Below are 20,020 nucleotides of genomic sequence, written 5' to 3'. Positions count from 1 at the left end.
TCTACGTACAATTTATTCATATAGTTTTATTACAGAGATGAACATACGCAGTCATATCAAGCATTTATCAATTATATATACTTGATAATAATTTACTTCCGATTTTATAATATAAAAGAATCTTGCAGTTTCACAGATACCCACTGAAGAAGTTTGTACGTTCCCGCGCGCTCGAAAGTTGGGTACTTCCAGCTCGAATCTAGGTATTTTGCGCGTCCCCAGAATTCACGCCAACAATCTCGCGCGTGGGAAGTTTCGTCTCTACGTGTTTCCGATGGGCCGCGGCGCATCATAAAAACAACCCTCCCACTCCGCCTTCGACTGTTGGTATACATTTGGCAGGCAACACGTCTCACGTACACAAGCAGAGAAAGCGTGTGAGAGAGAGAGAGAGAGAGGGAGGCAGAGCAGAAAGAGAGTATGGAACAGCATTGACAGTTGTGTGACTTTCGTTTTCTGCGACGTGTCGACTCGCCAGATAAATAAACGCCGCCGGATCCGCGGATCGATCGCAGACAGCTGCCTCACTCGAGATGGGAGTGATATTTCTCGAGCACATCGGTGGCAGCCGTCTGTTCTCCTGCGCCTCCTGCGACACCAATCTCACCAACAGGTCACAGCTCGTGAGCACACGCTTCACGGGTGCCACTGGACGCGCTTTTCTCTTCAACAAAGTCGTCAATCTGAATTATAGGTGCGCCCTTCTGCTTCTCGCGCAGCCTCGTCCTGGACGAGGCTCTCGACGGCCGAACTTGCCCGGAACAGTTTGCACTTGACGTCGAGCTTGCGGACCCTACCGAGATTTATTCAATCGCATCCCCCGGCTTTGCTCCTTTGTCCCGTCTCTGTGCTGTAAAGCTGCGTACGGAAGCGTCACTCGGGTGGCCCAGCGTATCATCTTATCCCTGTTTACCTTTCGACGAGCAACGAAGATAAATTGATACACTCGGGCACTCCGGGTGATGTTTTCGAACGCAGTGTAGACCTGGGGCTACGATTCTTGAAGCCATTGGAAGAATATTCTGACCTGGCTCTTTAAGTTGCCAGTAATAGATAGAGATAATTAAGCTTTTGCCACTGAGGCACGTTTGCCCCATGTGCCTGCCACATGCCTCAGTGGTCGAATCGGCGAGACGCCCGCCTAGAGAGAAGGAAAGTCCAGGTTCGAACCCTGGCCGAGGTAATATTTTTTGCAACAAAATTTTCCATGTTGAAACACTGAGCGGTTAATGTCGGCTAGACGAGCTTGATTAAAAGTATTCTGCTCTTACAGGAAAGTTGCAAGTTGGCTGGCTATTCGCGCGGCTCTTAACCAATCGACCTTCAACTTGTCTGTGACGGTAGAATTTTCGTGTACGTTTCTCTATCGAATGAATTGAAGAATCGAGCCCCCTGGTCTACAATAAGTTGAGTCAGAAGTCGGAACTATCGACGTACAGTTCCGATGTCTAACAACTCTTTGTAGACCGAACCGTGCAGTCGAGTCGTCTATTAGAAAATGTAAAGTCCGAGTAACGTATACACGACGATAGTTGAAACGATGTAAATGTCAAATTTACTCACACGACACTTGTGTGTGTGTCTCTTCGTCACTTAACTCTGTGATGTGATGTGCAGCGAGGTGCAAGACAGAGTGATGCTGACGGGTCGCCACATGGTACGAGACGTCAGCTGCAAGAACTGTGATGCTAAGCTGGGGTGGGTGTATGAGTTTGCGACGGACGAGCAACAGCGGTACAAGGAGGGCCGCGTTATCCTGGAACGGGCTCTCGTCACGGAGAGCGACGGACTGACGGAGCACAATGTTCAACAATAATATTTAATATTTAATACCAAGTAGCGTTTAATATGTTAAGAGAATATCTGACATAGGATCTTGTAAGTTATTCATTTCCGATCTTGTCAGTTACGAGAGACACTCGGTTAGTGCCCGATTTTTTTATTGAGCAAGTATTGACGACGCTAATTCACACGTGATTAGCGACAACGTTCAACATTTTTCGTGAATACCGTGCGGTTCCTACTTTGTTAAATTTTGTAAAAAGAAATGTCTCGGATTCCACCCACGTTTACATCGTCCACTCCTGCTTCAGCCTGCATCTCGCTTCAGGGCTTATTCACGACGAGTGTTGAAGTTACATTAAGTAACACATCATTGGTATTTTCTTTGTAGATGGGAGCATTAATAAATTGACCTCGGTGGCAAATGTGTTTGTTAAGAAAATTAAGAAAACGCCAAGTATACGCGAATTCGGAAGCGTGTATCGACGAGTGCAATATAGATGTGAAGCTCGGACAGTACGAATTACTTTATTTATACCCTTTTGACAAATTTGACACGAGCAACAATACGGAGTCGCGCGCAATTGACACCAGATGCGATTGAGATACTTGATTTTTTTTCTCGCAAAGATACCAAGGTAAATCTTTAAGAAGCACTGAACTGTTTTTCAATTATAGATGCGTTATAGCTACAGGTACAAACTGAGAAGACAAGAGGAATCTCGAAATGTAATGGAAGTCACCTTTTGGGATGACCGTTTTGGGACCTTGGGAACAAAGGTCGCGTATAGTGTAAACATAAAGGGAGGGCAAGGTCGCTTAGGTTTGGTGATGAATGTGGGACCTCGACACGAATAATATTACAAAAGTTTACTCTGTACTTTAGATAACGGTCCTATGAAGAATAGACATTTAAAAGAATGTACGTCTCTCTTTCCTGAGAAAATGTATAGTCCAACGATGTGAAAGGTCGCGATAAAGACGATTAAAAGTTGTTTTCAAGACGGGGTTTCGATTTTATTTTTGATCGCGTCGATTTGTTCGACCGATAGAGATAATCAAGAGGCCAACGGTCTGGTGCTGATTCATCTCGACATATTTCTAAAGTAATGCGCGGAAAACCGCGAATCTGCGTTCGTTATCTTCTAAAGCGTCGTCTACGATACCTGGAGTAAAGCCAACGGCACACGGCACTACTTTTTCCCACGGGATTGCTTACGAGAGCCAATCAGAATGCAGGGTTTTGGATCGGGTGACTTGAAGTTAAATCCCAATTGGCTCTCGTAAGCGATCCAGTAAGAAAAATTGTATCGTGTGCCGTTGGCTTAAGCTTGAAGCAAGGAGTATGAGAGAGCCATAACTTTTGGCTTCTGGGCCCCGCGATTCTTGAATTCATTCGAAGAAGAAACGTACACGAAAATTCTGCTCCGACAGAAAAGTTGAAAGTCGATTGGCTATTCGCATGGCTTTAACCAATCGACTTTCAACTTTTCTGTAAGAGCAGAATTTTCGCATACGTTTCTCCTTCGAATAAATTCAAGAATCGAGCCCCTGGTTGTAAGGAAACTAAAATACAGGCATAATTTTTAAAATATTTGCAACACTGGCCGATAGCGTTCACGATTCACCGAGAGTAAGTGTAAGAGCTGAAAGCGAGGAGGAAACCGCTGACCAAAATCTTTCAACATCAAGTTTCGTTGATCGTATCTGGCTTGCCAGATCAACAGAATTTGATGTTAATTATTGCTGGCGACCCTGAAGAATTTTCTTGTTCAAAGTCTTTTACACCAATGCTTACAGCAGCCTTGCTGGGGCAGCATAAAGATAAAGTAAGATAATAAGGTGAAGTAATGTCCACTGGGCATTAATGGTGGTATTTTATCTTTACGATGCCCCCAAAAATGCTTGGTAATGCCTAGTACTGTCCAGTAATGCCGCAAATCTGTACGCCACAATGCCCTCGAGCTGAAGTGGGAGCAAGAAATAAAATGGATTAATTTCTTTACTCCAGGCTTGCTCCATGCGTCGTTAAACGACGCACGATACATTTTGATGCACGTGAGCTTTGTACAGTTTTCTCATACTCCATTTTCTAGAATCGAAAAAGGTTTATATCGTATTACGTCGTAGAAGCAAATAGAAGCGTTTCGTCATCGTATTTGACCGTTGGTTTCTTCAGACGAGGAAATCGAGACACCCGTCAGGCGATAGGAAGAAAACAAACGAGCTGACTCCAAGAGCACGCGGAAGACGTAAAACGTATCAGTAAAATAATAAATTTCCGATGCGCCTTGCGAAAGCGCGAGAGAAAGTCACCCCCTCGTCTCGGGCCCGGTTTCACCAACGTTGTTTAGCTTTGAGCTTGGCTTAATTCGTTCGTTGCCTCTTTCTAAAGTAACAGTTGGAAAGAGACAAAGAACGAATGGAACCGAGTTTAAAGTTAAGCGACGTTGGTGAAACCGGGCCCCAAGTCGTCTTCTTGAAGCCCTGCCCACCTCTGACCACGGCATAATCAAAAGCATTGTCGAAATAATGCAAAATCCGGAGGACAAACAAAACGCAAGAGACTCCAAAAGGAGTAACGCAAAATCTGGAGGAGCAAAACGCAAGAAACGCAAAAAAAAAATTGCATGAAAATGTCGCGCCTCTATGAGCCGCAAGCAGGATCCAGAGGCTCGATTCTTGAATTTATTCAAAGGAGAAACGTATACGAAAATTCTGCTCCGACAGAAAAGTTGCAAGTTGATTGGCTATTCGAATGGCTTTAACCAATCGAATTTCAACTTTTCTGTCAGAGCAGAATTTTCGTATAGGTACGTTTCTTCTTCGAATGAATTCAAGAATCGAGCCCCAGGATCCTCCCTAGGTGTAGAACGGGCATAAGATACATGTAAGATACATGTGAGATACATGTAAAGAAGATATATGCGCGTCTTTACACGACGGGACGAACGAACCGTGCCCGCGGGGGCGGCGCGGCGATTGGCCGGAGCGGCTCGGCGCCCGGCCAATCCGCGGGCCGGGCGCGGCGCGCCGCGAGCGGAGCCGAGTGGAAGCGGCCCAGACCTGTGGCCGGGAACGGGAATAGGGAGGGCCTCCGGTGTCGGTCCGGTACTCCGGTATTCACCATATTCACCGCAGCGGAGCAGTGTGGTCACGTAGTCCCGTCGCGCCGGATGGTGGATGGATGCTCTTCTCGCCGTTCGGGCACCAGAGTAAAATGCAGTAGACCGTGTGCGTCGTCGCCGTTGCACCGGAGAGAGGAAGGAGCGCACGCCAGCGGAGGATTGCCCCGCGTCGGTCCGCCGTCGTCCGGTAATTATCGCAAGTGCACTTGACCGCGGGAAGAATAGCAGCGACGTAGCAGAGGGGGGGGGGAGGGAAGGAAGGACGGCGACGCGTCGGCCGATTTGACGGCGCGTCGCCGTCGCGCTCCGTCGCCCCGTCGCCGAGGAAGTGCGTCGTCGCGCGCGCATCCCCTCGGCGACGGAGCGGCTCCCACAGTGGCGGTCGCCCTTTGTCGCGCCGCGTCGTCATCGTCGTCGCCCGGGATCCGTCGCAGGTCGATCGTTCGCAGCGGGAATCCTTTCCGTCCTCCCTTGTTTTCGTCCCTTCGTTCTCCCTCCCCACCCCCGCCAATGTGTATACGTCCGCACCGTCTCTCTCTCTCTCTCTCCCTCCTCTCGCTCTCTCGCTCGCTCGCGTCCACTACCGGTTTTCTCTCCGTCTCTCTCTCTCTCGCTTCGTCCATCTCTCTCTTTCATTGCCCCCCCCCCCCTCCCGCTCGTGACGTCGAACGCGCGCGACAACGCAGTTACTCACGCAGGCAGTCGGGCACGCATGCACAGTCACGTTCGGACACGTACGTACATACGCGGGCGCGCGCACACACGCGTACGTACGTACGCGCGGTGCGCGCGACGTTGACAAGGGCGAACCGCGACGACGGCCTCTCCGACGCCGGGGACGCGAATTTCCCGCGAGAGCGGAAGCCGCGGGCGACTCGCTCGGACGTGACGCCGATGCTTTTTCGAAAGAAGAGAAAGAGAACGAAATTTAACCGGAAGACATCTTATCGGCTTTCCCTCTCGCGAGGCGCCGCCGCTCGGCTCCCTCTCCCCCCTCCCCCCTCCCCCCTCCCCCCGCCACCGTCCGTCACGTCGCCTCGTCTCTCGCGCGCGCGATGCCATTGCACCGCCGAACGGATCGCAGCAGGAGAGGCTATAAATACGCATCGCGCGCGCGGGGTAAACAAACTTGACCTCAGCGGAATTCTCTTATTGGCGTGCATACGCGAGAGAGCGGCTTTGAGGTTATGTGCCGCGTCCGCGAATTTCACCCCCCGAGCTCGAGCGCGTCGCGGAGACGTCGACGAGTTAAGAGTTGCGGGGCGGTTTGACGTTTCTCGAGCGGCGATGGCCGCTCGCCGTGCCAGAGGGGAGGGGGCGGGCGAGCGAGCCCGGGCTCCGCGATCAGGACGGACACGTTGGCGGGACACCGCGGCGATCCTCGATTACCGCGTGTCCAGGGCTCGTCTTGCCAAAACCTTCCGCCTGCGTAAATCCGACTCGGAGCGGCTCGAGCCGCGATACTTTTCCGCGTACAAGTATCTCGCGAGACTCTCGAAACCGATCTTGCTTCCCCTCTGAAATTTCGAGACGTTCGGGTTGAATTTATCTCGCTGGATACTAAACACGTAGAGTCGATTCGCGTTTGTGTTTATACACCCGTGGCCTCCAAGCCGAGACGTTACGTGCCGTTGGAATTTACGTTAAAACAAATTGCTATATAGACGTGCGCTTTGCCACTGTAAAAATACGTATTTTCACATTCTCTTTGCACGTAAAAATATGTATTTTCGCATCCTCTTTGTAAGACGGCGTTTATCCACTCCGCGATACTGGAGCGACAACCTGCCGTTTATATCCTTTTGCATTTGTTTAAATGAAAACGCCGACCCGCGGACGGGCGATTTAAAATAGAACGATTTCGATCCCGGTTTATTTTGGTAACAGAATACTGGCATTTGTCAGCTACTTAAAGACTGCGAGCACGACTGCTGTGCGTTTGGCTTGAGCAGCAATCGAGACGCCGTATCGGAAGACTCCCAGGGGATCCAAAATGAAGTGGACGTCCGGTATTCCCTTTAACGAACAAGTGTGCGAGCTCACGCGGGTGTTCAACCAGTGGAACGAATGCGAACAGACTGTCGTTCTCTACGCGCTGCTGCGCATCATACCCGCGGTACAGGCGAGGTTTCTCTCGCACGCCATAGAACACTCTCTGCACTCGGTGGCGGAGTTGGGCATCAAGGAGATGAACGCCAACAATCCAAGTAATTACAGCACTTACGTTTTACGCCCGAGAGCTAATTTTGTGCGCGATTTAACGAGGCACGCCGCGCGTTGTGTGTACGGTAGACGCGTTAGTGATAAAACATTTTGTATGCAGATTACATCAACTCGTTGTCGTCGGAGTCAACGGAGACCGCGATCACTGAACTCCTGACGCATCTGCCCCTGCTGAAGGCTGGGAATTTGGAGTGCAAGAACAGCTATCTGGTAGCGATACCGGAATTGGTGAGCCACTGCGTGAGCACGGGACAATATACGGAGAAGACGCAGCAGCTGTTGAGCTACACTTTGATACATCCAGCCATAGATAATCAAGACAGACGTCTTTTAACTCAGTGGCTTAAAGATCTGGAGGAACGTATCAGCAATACACCGCCCGGTTCCGGCTACGAAGATCCAAACACTTCGATAAGGTGACTGCGTTACAATGCGATATCGACAATCATAATATTTCATACAACTGAGATAATGTCGTGTCGTAATCATGATATTCTCTTATGTGTAATATGTTTCTAATCTCGGTTCCTCTATCTCGCAAGATGGGACAGAGATTGGCTCCAGAGAGCCTCCAAACATAGTGATCATCACACGGCTCTGTTTAATCTACCGCCCAGCTCTTCGTTTCATTTATCCTTTTCTACATCCGTTAACCGTCAACGTCGTTCGAACAGCTTGACACCACCGGTAGCGCCGCCGCATCATCTCGAGATTGTCGACCGTTCCAATAACACGAGTACTTCATCCAGGCACAAGCCGCGCAGTTATAGTGTCTCCGGAGATCACGCCAGTAATTTTCAATTATATATTTCATATATAGGTGAATTTACATTTTTAGCTCGTACACTTCTTTAAATGGCTCATGTTTGTGCAGGCAATATTATTGGTTTGGGTCCACTGAGTCCGCAGAGTTCCTGTGCGAGTAGCGGTAGCGAGGGTCGTTTGGATGACGCTTCGAATCGTTCACTCGCGAGTGGCATGAGAGGTAGATTTTTATGTGCTTTTAATGCTAATTGATTAATAGCGTACATAAAATGACTGAAAAAGTTACATTTTTCATGTCGTTTTCAAATATCTACACTTAGAAACGTCAGTGTTTTCTCGACCATACCTGGCAATTTTAATAATACAGAAAATTTATTGCGAAAAGTATTACCTCAGCCAGGGTTTGAACCTGGACTTCCCTGGACACCGAGGCATATTTTTCGCAATAAATTTTCTGTATTATTAAAATTGCCAGGTATGGTCAAGAAAACACTGACGTTGTCAATTACCGCTGGCGACATTGAAGAATTCTGATTAGTTGATCTACATTTAGTATCTTTAAATTAGTCTTAATTATCTCCTCGGAGTAATTTTTAACCGATATATATTTTTTTTTCTCCTTTACGATTAAGAACGTCGATATCTAATTGTTTGTTCTGTTTTAGACGTACAAGCATGGCTTAAAACATTACGACTTCATAAGTACAGTGGTCTGTTCGTTACCATGACTTATGAGGATATGCTGCAATTGACAGAGGATCAATTAGCAGAGCAAGGGGTTACAAAAGGTGCTAGACACAAGCTGGCACTCTCAATCGCTAAATTGCAGCAGCGATACAACACGCTTTTAAATCTGGAAAAGGGCCTAGTGCAGCCTAGTGCTCGCGACGGCATGCAAAACTCTTCATTTTCGCAGAGTTCGTCACTGCTCATTAATACGATGGAAGAACTTAAGACGATTCTGGCCACTCCTATGAAGCCGAGTCAAGAGAGCGATCCACAAGATATCCCTGCGCAGTTTACGAAAGTGCTTGGCAAATGTATGTACAAGAACCGATTTTTATTGTTAACATTTCTTTAGAGTGATATAAAAAGAAATCGCTAACGTATGGTTTCTCCCTTTAGTGTGCAGTAGATTGGCTTTGGAAAGCATCGAGGACGGTACCTTGTGTGCATACGTCAACATCTTGGATAAAGTGTTGCAGCACGATTGTTTCACCCCGAATCAGAAGGAGAAAGTGCAGCAGTGGCGCAGCAGACTTGGCAATCCGCGACCGACTCCAAAGTAAGTCGAGACACGTTCTCGCTAGAAAAGAAATGTTGTCCATTTGGAAAATAAACGAATAAATCGATCGCGTAAATGCGCGGTAATTTTCGACATGATCGGTGTGCACGTGAAATTTTAGGTGGCAGCATAGCTACGGCTATAACAACAGGCGATATGGAAATCTGCAGCAGCATAACAGGAAGCCGAGTTTGAATTTGAACCATATTCACAATATGCATACACCCAATCAGTTTATGATTGCTTCGCATCGAAATAGTATATCTACACCGTATTTGCAAAATAATCAGAATCAGATTCAGAATATGAATAACATGAATATGAATAGCTTGCGTGCGGTACATGCGACCGAGAAGCGACCGAGTTTACAGGAGACCAGCTTGCAGGTAAAGAAGAATCTAGTTTTTGAAATCTTTCAGAGCCCCGAGCTGCGTTCGAAAACATCGCCCCGAGTGCTCCTACGTATCATTTTATCCTCCGTTTAACATTCGGTTAACAACAAGGATTAAGTGTATCAATGGGACACTCGGGTGACGTTTCCGCACACAGCCCCGATAATATATTCCGTTTATTAATACAATGGCGCTTCGATTCTTGCCTTGCAGCAATTGCAGAAAACGCTGCAACGTGCGTACAGCGCGCCGCGTGACCACTTTGTGGAACACTCTGCCAATGGAGTGAACGAGACTGAACCGGAAATCGACTCTCGCCTGGAGTCCCTCTGCATAAGAATGACCGAGCAAGCGATCGGTGGGTTCGGCGAGGCCTAATCTTCCATGTACGCGAATTTATCGTAAGTCCTTTTCGGATTTTCGACTTGGGAAACCGAAGGAATTTCTGTTCGCCAAAACGCGAGTTGTCGTTATCTCGCATTCGCTCGTGAAACGGCATATTTGAGTCATCGTTTCAAAGTGATACTGCTAGAGGGACGACGCATACTTTTTCTTCTTCTTTTGTGTGCAAATACCTGCGTGTACACACACTTATGCTTTAATATCACTACCAAATGAGACAAAAGGATGTCCGACACATGCGACATTATCGATAAAGTGATAAAGCGATAAAGATAAGTTTTTTCTCTAAAGAACGAGATACACACCTACAAATTATGTTTTATGATATCCGATTGCAATTGTATTATTTAATTGACAGAATTTGGCAAGCCAAATGTTACTAGAAAGATAGATTCTTTCCTCGATTGTTTGCTGCAACCGTATATATAAAGATATTATATAAGAAGGAGTATATATATATATGCATACACACGCGTACACACACACGCGTATTATAGACTTTTATGAGGCAGAAAGGGGAAAAGGAATTTTAGAACATACGAAATACGGGGAAAGAAAGATGGTAAAATAACGTTACGTCACCACGCGATGTTCTTGCAATATTATTTTTTGTGTTATCCATTTTACGAAATGGAATTCGTCTGATTTTAAGCGCTACGGAGACGTTATAGTAACGTAATTCACTTTTAATAACGACTGATTTTACTTCTTTTATTATTATTACTATATATTATTATATTTTTACTACTATTACTATCGATATCACTACAATTACTAGCGCTACTATTGCTCCTACTACTATTATCGCTACTACTATTCTATCGCTATTACTACTATTTCTACTATCATCACTACTATCGCTCTTTACTACTACTACTACTACTATACTCCGTCTAGAGAATGAGCATACTTAAAGGATTGCCGCTTTGTCTCGCATATAAGTTAATATCTTTAAAACTTAATCTCAACTGTACCGAGAAGCACATATGGCGGCGTGTATGCTTTGTAGTTTGCGCACAGATCTCGTGATTTTTCAATTTGGTTGACGGATTTCATCCCATTTTTCGTTTTTCTCTTGTTTTTTTTATAAGATACGATAAGCTGTAAAACGCGAGTAAATATACAATAATGGATATTAAGGGCCTTACGTGAAGAGGAAAACGAGCAAACGTATAAGGTGTAGAAATTTGATATTATAAAGTAGCAGCGAAATTCGAGGGAGGTAGACTGGCGCTGTACGTTTATGGCGCGACATCGAAATCTGTGGCTTTAAATTATAAGCATACATAACATCGTATATAATCTATTTAGCATGTGTTAAAAGTAGCGTCGCGAGTAATGTAGCATAATATTTTTTCGTGCAAGAAGAATAAATTTATTAAATCGCGTAAACGCTAGTGAGCTAATAATTGATTATCCGTAAAGTAAGGAAGAAAAAAAAATATATATATATAATGAAAGACTGAATAATTCACGCGCCACGATCCGTCGATTTAGATTATCCCCGGATGCTTCACTGTCCCCTCCGTTCGCGCGGACCTCGTGAGTGCGTGAATAGAATAATTGGAGAAGACTGTGAAGAAGGAAAAACTTGTCAAAATAATTAATAAGAATTAGAAACGCGAGCGCGCAAGAGAAAGAAAGAGAAAGAGAGAAAGTAAGAGCGAAAGAGACTTTAATGAGAAAAAGTGTACGAAAGAATTCCGAGGTTGAAGATGAAGTTAGTTAATTAGTACATATTATATTAGTGATTATTGTAATAATTGTATTCTGCTAGAGGGCAATACACGTAAGATCGCGCGGTGACATCTCGAATTCAGGAGTATCCTGCTACGTAAAGCTAAGAGAACTGTTTATATTTAATAATAACCGTAACACACACACACACATACACCCGGAGGGATGATCATAACTTAATCGTTATTCCGTTTTGCACACGCGATATATCTTTTACTCGATCAGTGGCAATAGCAGCACCAAAACCTGTATTTGATCGGTTACATTTCATTCTTTGCACTATACATATACATATGTATATGTATAGTGCAAAGAATGAAACTCCACGTAATTCCAGGAGAGAGAAGGAAAGAGCGAGCGAGAGAGAGAGAGAGAGAGAGAGAGAGAGAGAGATACGATCAAAAGCTAGTCAAACTTAATAATTTCTACCAGTTAACTTATATAGTTAATTAATTGTACATTAAATCTACACACACACATACTTTACCAGAATTATATAAGGGTACACTCAAGAAAGAGAGAGAAAGAAGACACATTATAATTCATATTTTACACATATAGACATGTAACGCGCGCGCGCGCGCGCACACACACACGCATATACATCACACATACGTACGTTCACACTCGTCACGTAGTACACGCAATAAGTAAAAGCGATCCGAGCGAGAATGCATGTGAAAAAAGCTCAAAGACTGCTCCTAAGCGACATCAGGAATTTCATTCAGCGTAGAATTACTACTTATATATCTCATCTTATCGAAGCGCAGCATCTAATCTCCAACTGACAAAGGCAGGACCTGAACTTATGAAAGGATGCAAAGAGATTTTATCCGCATACATATAGCGATCAAGAGCTGAGAGAAGGGAAAAGGGGGAAAAAGAAAGGACGTAATCAATCCTGCCGAGGATGGACCGCCGCTGCGTTAATTTTCTGCCGATCGATCGTTAATCTAGCGTCGTTGTTGTTTGTGGTAAGCTTTTACGGAATAACGCAAACGTATTGTACTTAGTACTCTTGCACAATCTCTGTCAGGATCGACGGACGCCTGTCTTGCTTAAAATTAACTGTCGGCGGCGGTTTGTTACGTGGCTTTCAGAAGACGCGAGAACTGGTGCGTGCGAACGAATGAGAACGAGCGGATGAACAAATCGACGAGGTTGTCCAACCGAAAACGTTCGTATTCGCAAAGTGGAGAATTACAAGGAGTATACAATGTGTATCCTACGTATAGGAACAAACACTTTCGATTTCGACGGAATGAAATGTTGTCTCTCTATGTAAAAAAGATGTTAGTGATAAGTGTAAAACGCACGCGCATGCATTTTATAGTTGTACAAAGAAAATGCAAAAATCCGAAACTGTTACCGAAATAGTGCGTGCAACAAAACGGTAACGCGAAATTTTTCCATTTTAGAGCCCGTACTTATATATTAATGGAACGAGCCAGCGGAGTCTCCACGCGGCATTCGCTCTATTAGTATGTAAATACTAATTGATCTGCGATTTATGACTCCTTGCAATTTTCCAATTCGCGGTTATCTGCACATACACGTGTGCGCATTTTATTAGCTTGACTCGTTACATTCATATCGGGTTCTCTGGCTATCTTGAATTTGGATAGCGGTAAAATGTACCACGCTGGCCGCGTTATGTTATCCGCTCGTTGGCCTCGGTTCAGGATAGTCGAAAGTAGGATATGTTGGGTAAATTCGCGGGTTTATTCTTTGGCCGGATACTTGCAGCGACCATCGACTGTTTAGGACATTGCGCTACTGATGATTTGTAGTAGTAGACTGTTTCGAGTGATTTTCCTTGATTGTAATTTCGAGGACAAGACGATGCGAGTTTCCGGCTGAAGACGTTTCACGAAAAGACCCAGATAGCAAATAATAAATTAGATCCGATGTGGATAAGTTGTAGAACCGACGCGTTGTAGCGACTGATTTTACTTTAAAGAAAGCGCGTCGCGCGACCGGAAAGCACGCCGCGAGACGCTTTTTTTCTTGTACGCGGGGTCGCTCACTCCCCGCTGAAGTACTAGTGTTCACGTTTTGCCGCAGCTTCTCCGGATAATATTAGAATAAGTCGTAATAAGACTCTTCGTCAGATTGCTAACTGGGATACCTTAGTCACCTAAGTAAGCTGGGCAACTTGTAAAAATGCAATTTTTGTACTATTATAAAAAAGTTGAATAGACGAGGGTACACTGACGTTGTAGCGTGGAAGACCATTTTTCAATAAAAGATTTTTCATACGCATACATCGTGTACTACTGACGTTAATTGTCTGCGTGCCAGAAATTGGACGAGAGAATCGATTTTCACCTGCGAATAGAAATCGATTCCAAAACGTTATCTCTTATCCAATTATCTTATTGTAAGAAACTGTATCTGCTTTAACAATTCGATGTCTTGTAGGAGCAATTTTCTGTTGACGAACGAAAACGTACAACATAAATTGCTTCCGATTCCAAGGCATCAGGCGAGTACGAAGGCATCGCGTCACTATTAAACGTTTCAATCTTAAGGAGGTAGTAATATTTATTTAACAAGAATTGATATTTTGTTATCTCTTGCATAGCTACGTGTAATTAAGAATACGATTTTGAATAGTCTACGAGAATCTGTTTATCTTGAATATTTCTTATGTATTTCTCACGGCGAATAGGATTTTCATACGAAACAACGTGTAAAAATGAAAGAAACACAGTGATTAATCTTATAGATCTCTAAACAGCATTTATTTTCTCCTCTTGTTACATTTCTGAAGTCGCATTCCCATCCGGGAACGTCGTGCACAGTTTTAACGGTGAAAGATAATATTAAACGTCGATACAATGTCATCGTTCCGTGTAATATATAAATATTTAGACCTGTGCCGGCGACAAACGCGTACGCCGAATCTAGAATCGGTGTGATTTTGTTCGATTGACTTGCGCCGTCGTCGTTTCCTCGTTTTCCACCCACCCATCTCTAACGGAATGGCTACGTACGCACGCAGGGATTCAATGTATTAATGCATTCTTCGCACAAACGACACAAGGTTGCTGAAATATCGGATACGAGTACAAAACGATTATTCGCGCTGAATCCCCTGATAAAACGGGGCCGTTACACCCCCTCGTCCAAGTTCACTGACAGCCTTGATAAACTAAAAACACGAGAGATAGTCGGACAACAGAAACGATCTAAAGATCTTTCTGAATTTTTCTGCTGATTGAGAATTAATTAACTAACGTTAGAAAATGTTGATGTTGAGGAAAGATCTTTCGTTCAGACTCGAGCTACGATATAGAGCTAATAAACGGAGAATGAAAATTTAATTAATCACGGGTGACAGTACAACATATTAGCTCGTGCACTTTGCTGTTCGTACCAAACATTTGAAGAACCTCTCCTCTCTGTTTTCTATACACTCACGCGTCCCGTTCTAGTATACGAAGTGGCTACAAAATAATAATAAATACTTACGGCCTACCTAACGACTACTCTTAAGTTTGAAATGCAAAGGATCAATCGTCGCTTAAATCGTACAGTTAAATAGACAGTATCCACATACTTAAAGTTAGCTCGTAATTTAATATATATGTATGTTCGGTATAATATAAACATCGATTTATCTCGCTTCCTCTCCTCGTCACGCATACACATATAACACGGGCGCGTAAATTCTACCTTTGTCTATACACGTATTTACATGGATCGACGATAAGATTTCACTGTCACGAACGTACATATATCCACGTGATACTGCTGATGCGCTTGCAATAAAATTAATGAATTCCAGGATAACGTGCAACGAGATGAGACTGTTTAATCTAATGTCAAATTGTTCAACTAATCGCGCTTTCTTTTGTTACAGCTTAATGAAGTTATAGACGGGATACAACTTCACTGCAGCAGCACTACATCGTCCGTTAGGCGAGTTTACCTATTTTATCGGTTTGACTCGAAAACAAAATGGTATCAAACCGAAACTATTTTTTTCTAGTCTCAGTTTTGTGTACATTTAACATTTCTACAGAGGTTTCTAGCAAACTGACGGTTTCCAGGACAACAATCTTATCTTGCCTAAACGTGATAACGACTTGACTGGCATTTCAAGGATTTTTCGAAGATGAGTAAGAGGGAACAGAAAGTGCTGAGTGTGTGCCCTCGAAGAATTTTCACTGTAAATTTCCGACCCAGTAGTTCGAATTTAAACATCCTGCAATATACCTCATCTATATCGTATTTTATATTACTTTTAGGCAATAACAGGTAATATATTCTTCTCTTTTTAAAGCAGGACAATTTTTTTCATAAAAACGAATCTGCCTTTATGAAAAAATTGCCTCGGGTAACGGCACCTTCAGCCTTCCGCATTTTTTCTTCTGGTTTCTATAGACTGCGAACTACGAGTTAATTTTTTTAAAAATTGTCGATAAGAAAGTCTTTTTTTTTAACACGAGAATGATAAAATGCAGTACAAATTTTTTAAATAGTTAACTCTTCCGAAACAAACATATGTATACACGTCTACATATATAAATCAAGTGATTCGGATATACTTTTATTTCTACGAATAAAATCGGAAAATATTCGAAACTCCTAGTAGCAACGTTTCTTTTTCTTTCTTTTTTTTGATGAAGAAGTACGCGTGTTGCGCTTTTTAAATCAAACAGTCACATTTAGGAGATAGTGTCACAGCTAATAGTTTGCAGCAGCATTTAGTGATTCTAGTTTTTGTCTATGTACAAAGCTTTATAATAATCGTAAGGAAAACAGTACAGTTTCGATAATCGCTCGTACTATCCGTCGACACACGATCTCTGCGAGTGGAACGATCCATGCATATTACACGAGGAACACACGCCGATTAGACTGTTACTGAATCGTGGCGATTTGCGGAGTCACTTTACCGATTGGCGCAGCAATATGTAATCACGTTATTAATAATAATATCGCTTTCACTGCGGCTTTCCCCGTTCCGTTCCGGAAAACGATTTTATCCCGGTAAACGCCAGTAGACTAAAATGACTTCGCAAACACTCCGTTCTCGACGGCTCTCTCTCCGCCTTTCGCAAAATCCTCTTTGGTCTCGTACGTTCAAATAGAATATTGATAATGCAACGCGACGCGTGGAATTCCGCCTGTCGCGTCACATTACACGCTTCCGTCATGTTTCGTAGCACGCTTGGCGGCTAATAACCGGTTTCGAGCCCCGTATTCTATTTGAGGATCGACTAATATGTAGTATGGCATTACGAGAAAGAAAAGAAATGTACACAGTCATACGTAACGGACCTTCTTAAATCGAGTACGCTAATAATACTTGTCATGCAATATCGGTATAACATCTCGTGCTCGACGACCGCTAAAATTCGCCATCCCGCGATTTCTTCTTACGCTAATTAAATTTAATCGTCGTCTCCCCCGCTCCGCTAAAGGCTACGGTTCGCGCTCGTACATTCTCACATTTAACGCCAAACGTAGTCGTTTGATTCTGAAATTTATTTGTCTCGTGTCGAGGATCGCGTCTAACGGTACCCGTAGACTTGGAGTCGACATTTCGCGCCAAATGCGGAATATAAATACGGCTCTATACACCGCGAGTTCATCTATCCCTAACGTTAAATCGATCCGTTATTGGCAGTACAGAAAAAAGAAGTGTGCGCCAGATCAATAGAACGTACGAACGGCGAGACACCAAAAACCGTGCATATCTCTTTCCGGCGCAGTCGCCGGAGTGTTTTATCGTAGGATTTCCTAGACACTGGTATAATCACCGAAAACTCATATCCTTCTAATCGGCACTCGAGAGTCTCCTTTATATTCTTTTGTTAAGCTACATATAACTATTTATCATTATATATTTACTATTACATTTTCTCTCGGTTGATAGACGCTTATTTGCGTATATTCTTTTTCGGGCGTTTTGCATATAAGCCGAATGCATCGGATAAAATCTACGTTATCTCCATTACTTCTACGTTAGTCATTTGGTATGGAAAATGTCATTCGTTCTCACAATTTGTTCATAGTTATGCGGTATTTCATATAGTACTAATAATCTACTCTGAAATATAATATATATATATATATGTATATCACATGTTTTTTTAGCGTCGCGGTTCCGCGATATCGAGAATCATCCTCAATTCTGATCTTAACTCACTCGTCAGCCTCTCGACGACATACTTTGTTAGCCGGATTTTTATCTTGCAACTAGATTACAATGCGAACAATTGCGTACCGTATATAATATCAATTAGACGAATACATATATAAGATCTCTCTGATTATAAACTCTTCAGATACAACATTCTTTGACAAACACCGGAAACCCGCGAATGTCGACATCGCGGCGTTTGTACAATCAGTTCCCCCCCCCCCCCTGCTCCCACCCCCTGTCTCGTGTTTCCAAAAACCGAGAGTCCCATCGTCGGGGAAAGATAAACCCCGCCCTATCTGCCTGGATGACGAGACGAAATTCCGAGTATTCCATTATCGATATTCACATGCCTTCGATAGTTTCAATATGATTGTCATCCGGTGTAAGACACTAATACTCGGCTAAACGTCGTTCTATTCCTCGTTAATCACGCTGTTAACACACTCCATGTCGTACGTATTGATTACAGCCCAGTGGAAAATCTTCGAGGTATCTATTAATTTTTTTAACCGAAAACGTACACTTGTTTTCCAGTCCCCTTGAAATATAAAAACTGGTACGCGTTGACGTTGCATTATACACGACGAAAGAGTAAATTAAAACTTATCGCAGGATATTCGATCGGTTTAAAAGAGTTACTCGTAAAGTACCATAGGATTAAATATCTTTGCATCAGCAGAAATAACTCTGCATCGTAGTAGAGAAAAGTTTTTAAGTCTTTTTAGTTTATACGAATACAGAATAATCCGGAACGATGAAACTCAAACTTACATGCAATTAAATTATTGACTGAAATAATAACGTAATTTATACTAGTAACAATGGAACGTCAATGTCGCCTATTATATCTAATTATACATTTTGATATAACATAAAATTTTATTCCTTTATAAAGATAAATGATGGTTTCTCCTTATAAAAAAAAAAAACGAGACTCTAGTCTCAGGATAAACACATAAGTTTGCGTCGTGCTTTTGAAAACGAAAAATGACTTATATCCTTATTCTACTCATTTCTAAAACATTTACTCCCTTTGCAGGTGCAAAATTGCTCATTGATGCACCTTTCATTTCATATTCCTAACGTGTATCAATTTTTCTAGGAAATGTAAAAAATGAGAGAATCAAGATGCGGATTGAACACTACTTCGTAACAACATTCGTCAAAGTTTCTTCCTTCAGTTGCTCATGACTGCTTCAACTCTGAAGGGACGACGGAAAGATGGCTTCACTCCTTCGGCTTCCTCAGCCAGTTTCTACGGCCGAGACTGGCGACGCTCATCGAACTGGCAGTGCTGGTGACGCTCGCCAACGAGTTCAGGCTTACCGAATGTTAATCCTGCAGCATGTGTACGAAACTAATCGGAAACATGCCTCGCCGCTCCGGCGCTCGTTCTAACGCGCCTTCCATCCAGTTGTCATCGTCGGTCTGCTCATTCGTCACGATGATGACCTCACCCTCGCGAAACGACAGCTCGTCCTCGTTGTCGGCCTCGCAATCGTACAGGGCCCGGCAGCGTCGCAGGCCGCTCAAAGTCGACGAGGTTGGCTGGAGATGGAATGAAAAAAAAGTCATTCGTAGAACCCGGCAGACACCGTAACGTGCATGTTTCGACCGTCTGGCAGAAGCAAGCACTTTCATTGCTCGTACCTCTGTCACGAGACGACAAGCTTATGAATGTTTGTTCTCCAGAAATTAAGAGAACATTGGAAATTCTAGGGAAATTATTACAAAATCAGCGAGTGACATGAGCCATCGATTAATTATCTCCTAAATAATTAATTTTATTTCTTAGTTAACTTATTACTCTTTTCTTTTTAAAATTGAAAAAGAAATTTTTTTTAAATATTATCACGAAAGTAGATTATAATAAGTAAATATATTCAATATGTCCAAGAAAAATTAAGCTTCGCCCAGATATGAGTATCAGGAATTTTTAAGATTACAGATTTTGATACGCCTCCAAGAAAATATACTGACACTAGAATTTCCAATAAACACCAATATTATATCATGCTAGTTATATGTCCTTTAATATCTGAATAGCTTAGGGTAAGAGAATTTAAGGGGGAGGTATCTCACGTGTCGGAAGGAGTAGCATAATGCGATCAAGTATTGCCAAACATTAATCCACTCGGAAACCCATGCG

The 20,020-nt window shown here is 43.4% G+C and overlaps 3 protein-coding genes across 6 annotated transcripts in view; 2 read left to right on the top strand and 1 right to left on the bottom strand.

Moving 5' to 3' along the window:
• The first annotated feature begins 315 nt into the window (after positions 1–315).
• Positions 316–2,301, top strand: LOC105562344 (protein yippee-like 5). Its single transcript, XM_012013110.1, has 2 exons — positions 316–694; positions 1,618–2,301. Exons 1-2 carry the CDS (start codon positions 534–536, stop codon positions 1,814–1,816), a joined length of 360 nt encoding a protein of 119 aa, XP_011868500.1. The 5' UTR covers positions 316–533; the 3' UTR covers positions 1,817–2,301.
• A 2,519-nt stretch (positions 2,302–4,820) lies between these two features.
• Positions 4,821–11,419, top strand: LOC105562343 (protein Smaug homolog 1). 2 transcript variants are annotated; one of them, XM_012013109.1, is made up of 9 exons: positions 4,821–5,097; positions 6,816–7,117; positions 7,234–7,549; positions 7,676–7,923; positions 8,008–8,118; positions 8,564–8,938; positions 9,024–9,183; positions 9,305–9,569; positions 9,789–11,419. In XM_012013109.1, exons 2-9 carry the CDS (start codon positions 6,904–6,906, stop codon positions 9,951–9,953), a joined length of 1,854 nt encoding a protein of 617 aa, XP_011868499.1. In that variant the 5' UTR covers positions 4,821–5,097; positions 6,816–6,903; the 3' UTR covers positions 9,954–11,419. The 2 variants fall into 2 exon arrangements, with proteins under 2 accessions (XP_011868499.1, XP_011868498.1); XM_012013108.1 differs by having other exon boundaries at positions 6,798–7,117.
• A 3,020-nt stretch (positions 11,420–14,439) lies between these two features.
• Positions 14,440–20,020, bottom strand: part of LOC105562342 (arf-GAP with SH3 domain, ANK repeat and PH domain-containing protein 1) — a 63,159-nt gene continuing 57,578 nt past the window's right edge. For all 3 annotated transcript variants that reach the window (XM_012013104.1, XM_012013105.1, XM_012013106.1), the window contains one exon: positions 14,440–19,419. In XM_012013104.1, the coding sequence (XP_011868494.1) occupies positions 19,204–19,419 (216 nt within the window). In that variant the 3' untranslated portion in view covers positions 14,440–19,203. The remainder of the gene's footprint in view (positions 19,420–20,020) is intronic.

The sequence above is a fragment of the Vollenhovia emeryi genome, unplaced genomic scaffold (genome assembly GCF_000949405.1).
Source record: "Vollenhovia emeryi isolate VEMERY1.0 unplaced genomic scaffold, V.emery_V1.0 DF939190.1, whole genome shotgun sequence".
NCBI classification, from domain to species: Eukaryota; Metazoa; Arthropoda; class Insecta; order Hymenoptera; family Formicidae; genus Vollenhovia; species Vollenhovia emeryi.
The sequence above is the reverse complement of the archived record's forward strand: the minus strand, read 5'-3'. Positions and strand labels throughout refer to the sequence as shown.